Source organism: Panthera leo, chromosome B4 (genome assembly GCF_018350215.1).
Source record: "Panthera leo isolate Ple1 chromosome B4, P.leo_Ple1_pat1.1, whole genome shotgun sequence".
Lineage (NCBI taxonomy): Eukaryota > Metazoa > Chordata > Mammalia > Carnivora > Felidae > Panthera > Panthera leo.
Window position 1 is genome coordinate 81,093,510 of NC_056685.1, and position 4,497 is coordinate 81,098,006.

Here is a 4,497-nt window from a genome sequence, read left to right on the forward strand (position 1 = left end):
TGGGACACCACGTGGGAGTGGATAAGAAAAGTTCAGTTGTAAAAAACTAACAATTAGAATTCATACTCCCAATTCTAACTTTCTCCCACATCCTTTCCTTAAAAGTGAGGTACAAATAAGGAAAAATAGCATGAAAGCATTAGAAGATACACACACATATATACACTCACAGGCCTTTAAAACTTTTAAGAAATAAAGTCATGTTAAAATAGGCTTCATTAAATAGATTGTTTTACTGTTTTGGTGTTCAGGTAGGACTATTGATGGCATATTATAGAAAACACTGTAATATACAATAATATACATCTACAAACATTTATTCATTATTTAGTATTTATTATTATTATGAGCCTCAGCTTTATTTTCTTGAAAACACTGTTACTTTGCTGACCATATCTCTGAAGGCTATTTTCACTTGCTTATTCCTGAGGCTATAGATGAAAGTATTCAACAGAGGGGCAACTGACGTATTTAGAACAGCCACGCCCTTATTAAATGTTTCTGCATCCTTAACAGAAGGATTTATGTACATAAAGATACAACTTCCATAAGAAAGTGAGACCACAATCATATGAGAGGAACATGTAGAAAAAGCTTTTTTTCTCTGTTGAACAGAGGGGATTCTCAGAATTGTCCTGATAATGTACGTGTAGGAAAGGATCACTAGCACCAAGGTGAAGATGAGGGTAACTGCAGCCAAGATGAACTCCATCACTTCTATGAAATGTGTGTCTGAACAAGCTAGATGCAACAGTACGGTATAGTCACAGCAGTAATGATTGATGATGTTGGATGCACAGAAAGGCAGCTGGAGAGTCATTACATGAGGCCCAATGACAACCAAAAAACCAGAGAACCAGGAACACAAGACAAGTTGAATGCAGAGTCTCCTGCTCATTACAGTTGTATAATGTAGGGGTTTGCAAATGGCAACATAGCGGTCAAAGGACATGGCAGCTAAAAGATAAAACTCGGTTGCTCCCAGAAGGATGGCAAAAAAATACTGAGAGAAACAAGCAGCAAAGGAGATAGTCCTGTCTCCAGTTCCAATATTGACTAGCATTTTGGGAACAAAGACAGAGGTAAAAGATATTTCCAGAATGGAAAAATTCCGGAGGAAGAAATACATAGGAGTCTGGAGGCGATAATCCAGCGTGGTCAGAATGATGATGGTCAAGTTTCCCAGGATGCTTAAGACGTAAGTTAGCAGCAGAAAAAGGAAAAGCACAGCCTGAAGCTCAGTGTCAGCTGTCAGTCCAAGAAGAATGAACTCTATCACTGATGTCTGGTTGCCCATCACTAACTTCACGCAAATTAAGAGAGAAAACTATAATAATGACAAAGGTTGGAATAAAATGAAAGGTTCCAGATTTTTATTGAAATATAAAATCCAGGTAAAAAAAAATGGAGGGAAACCTTAAAACTCTGAATCCTTCTCTAGCCCTCGTTTTAAAAATGACATATCTTTTAAGGAAATGTTAACACGTTTTCTTATTTTACTTCACAATTAACAAAGTTCCTCCTTCTTAGGCTCATACTCAATTAGTTCTCCTAAATTGTATTCATATTCATTTCTCATCACTTTTCAATTCATTTTCATTTATATTTGCCTTCTGAATCTATTTTGATTTTCCTCTCTAAGTTATTAGATGCTGTCTGTCACATATATATAGACAAATCTAAAACAAATTTAGAGTAGGGTTATTTGAATTAAATAAATTTCTTAAATTAGCCTTTTAACTCCCAGTTCATTAGCCAACAAAGTAAATACAAATGAAGGTATGAACTATAGGAATAAAATTGAACTTGGCTGTTTTCTTCATTTTGCTTTTCTGTATTTTTTCTTCTTTATTTCTGTTTTCTCATTTTGAATAATAATTCTCTGTATCTGCTGAAGCTCTAAGCCTGGATTGACTCTTCTCTTAATTCTTAATAAAGTGTTTGCAATTCATATTACTTATAGTTCCTGGGTCACGGCAAAGATCTAATAAAATGCTGTCACATAGGGGCGCCTGGGTGGCTCAGTGGGTTAAGCATCTGACTTCGGCTCGGCTCATGATCTCACAGTTCATGGGTTTGAGCCCTGCATGAAGGTCTGTGCTGACAGCTTGGAGCTTTGAGCCTGCTTAGGATTCTGTGTCTCCCTCTCTCTCTGCCCCTCCCCCGCTCGCACTCTGTGTCTCTCTGTCTTGAAATTAAAGAGATGTTAAATAAAGGTGTTTAATGCTATGACAATTTAATATAGATATATGGACTAGTCAGTACTTGGGGAAGCATTAAATTAAAATAATCTCACTAATTGTGAGAATTGTGTGAGTTTTCAGCATATTACAGTTCCTTAATTATCCGTTCAAATTCAACTCTTCGTACAACTTTAACAATTGCAATCAATAATAACTCTTTCTTCCCCTTCTGTATTAAGATTTACCAAAATAACACTTGGTCATAAAGCCCAATTATTTTCCAGTTATATCAAGTACGTACACTTTGTCTGTACAACTTTAACACAAATCTATTGCTCAAAGAATAGGCTCTTATTTCTCCCATATCTTTTATAGAGAGATGAGAAAATTGTACAGATTTGGTAAAAACTTTAACGTAAATTTTTTTGAAGTAATAAGCGAATGTAAGGTTTATTAGCTCCTTTTCTATAAAATTACTTACATTCATGATTTTTAATTTTTTTAAATTTAAATTTGATTTAGTTAGCATACAGTGCAGTATATTGGTTTCAGGAGGAGAATTCAGTGATTCATCAATTTTTTGACTTCTTTAGATTCATAGCCCTGTTTTCTTAAATGCTATAGTTACTATACGTATAAAAATTCCACCGAAGCTTATGCATATAGCTCCTCAGAATTATCTTTTAGTATTTTTCATCATCAGACACAAAGAAATATTACTGAGAATTCTTTTCTCTACTCAAAAAATTATAAAATTATTTTCATTTTAACAACTGTTTTACATAGGTTGATAATTTTTATATTACACCATGTAATGAGTTAGTAATAGTCACACATTATATATTTCTATCAAGGTAAAAATTCCAGAAGTATTTAATACGGACCAAAGAAGAGTTTTGCCAACTTGGGAAGGCTGATTGTCTAGAATTATATGGAAAATTTTAGTGCTCCTAACACAACTTTAATCAGTTTGCACTTTTGTAGATAATTGTCTTTTGTGTTAAATACTTCCATATTAACAAATTTAAAAGTTATAATATGCTACACACCTATAGGTGTTATTGAAAGTTCAGTTATGTTATTGATAATTAGATTAATACACCAATAACATAAATTTCAGTGTTAGTTGAAACAATGGCTTTCTATGGCTTCATGAATTATGTTGATTACTTTCTAATGGGTACAAATAAGTGAATATAGGTAATTAAAAATGTGCACACAAATAATGAGTTTTGCAAAAATATTTTATATGCAGAGAATATTAGGGCACACCTATTCTACCATGGCAACATAGCTCATTAGACTGTAATATTGCCAAACTAGTTGAAATAAATCTTGGGGATTTGAACGATTGGTAATGATTTTCTGTGTCTACATGAAAATAGCTAATGTGTCAGAAAATTTGGAGACATGGATGTTAAGCTTCCCGTTTTAGATCCTAACTATTAATTAAGACTTATTTTCTAACAGTATTCAAGCAATTGTATTTGCTAAGGAACATTAATATTCTGAAATTTCCATTGTGTAAGTAATCAGTTTTTTGACAAAGTGAAAACTTTGTACATTATTCCCACATAATAGAAACACTTCATTGGATTAATGAGTGAGTGCTCAAAAATGAGTGTGAAACCATTTAATTACTACTAAGTGGCCTCGTCATCTATCAAATAAAAGATGAACAAAATGAGAATTTGTATATAAAAAGAAAAATTTATATCAAACATTTCTGTCAGCAAAATAAAAGATGATACTCCTTTATAATAAAGATTCATGCTATTTACAGAAAAATTGTATATATATACCATATGTGATATATACATAGTCATATGTATATATGATCAAATAATAAATACTTGACCCAAACAAGATTTATCTGGCAAAAAATATATATATTTACTCAAAGACTTACTGCTGGTACAGTGATTTTTTTAAGAGGTTTATTTGTAGTTGAAAAGATGTGGAAGAGCTTTCCCTAAAATTTTGAGATAAAGTTAGTTATGAATGTCTTCTCCAAAGTAAAATCATTTCTACAATTAATTGTATGTAAGTGTCATGTTTAGCCTCTGTCTCCTTCTGTGGTGGACCTGTTTGCTAGTTTATGAAGCATTTAGGAGGAAAGTTCAGAAACTTGAGTCCGTGGGAAGTAGGAGAGGGCTTAGTGGAAAAACAGAAGAAAGTGTGGTTTGATTTCCTTTAAGCTCTAATTCTGTGAGTATGGTGTAACATTTTTTACTGAATGTATGTGTATATGCTAAACTGTCATATTTAAATTTTTTTAATGTTTATTTATTTCTGAGACAGAGAGAGACAGAGC

At 32.7% G+C, this 4,497-nt stretch overlaps 1 protein-coding gene across 1 annotated transcript; it reads right to left on the minus strand.

Annotated features, from left to right (window-relative positions):
* Positions 1-358: 358 nt before the first annotated feature.
* Positions 359-1,297, minus strand: LOC122223611 (olfactory receptor 6C4-like). Its single transcript, XM_042944591.1, has one exon. It carries the CDS (start codon positions 1,295-1,297, stop codon positions 359-361), a length of 939 nt encoding a protein of 312 aa, XP_042800525.1.
* Positions 1,298-4,497: the final 3,200 nt, after the last annotated feature.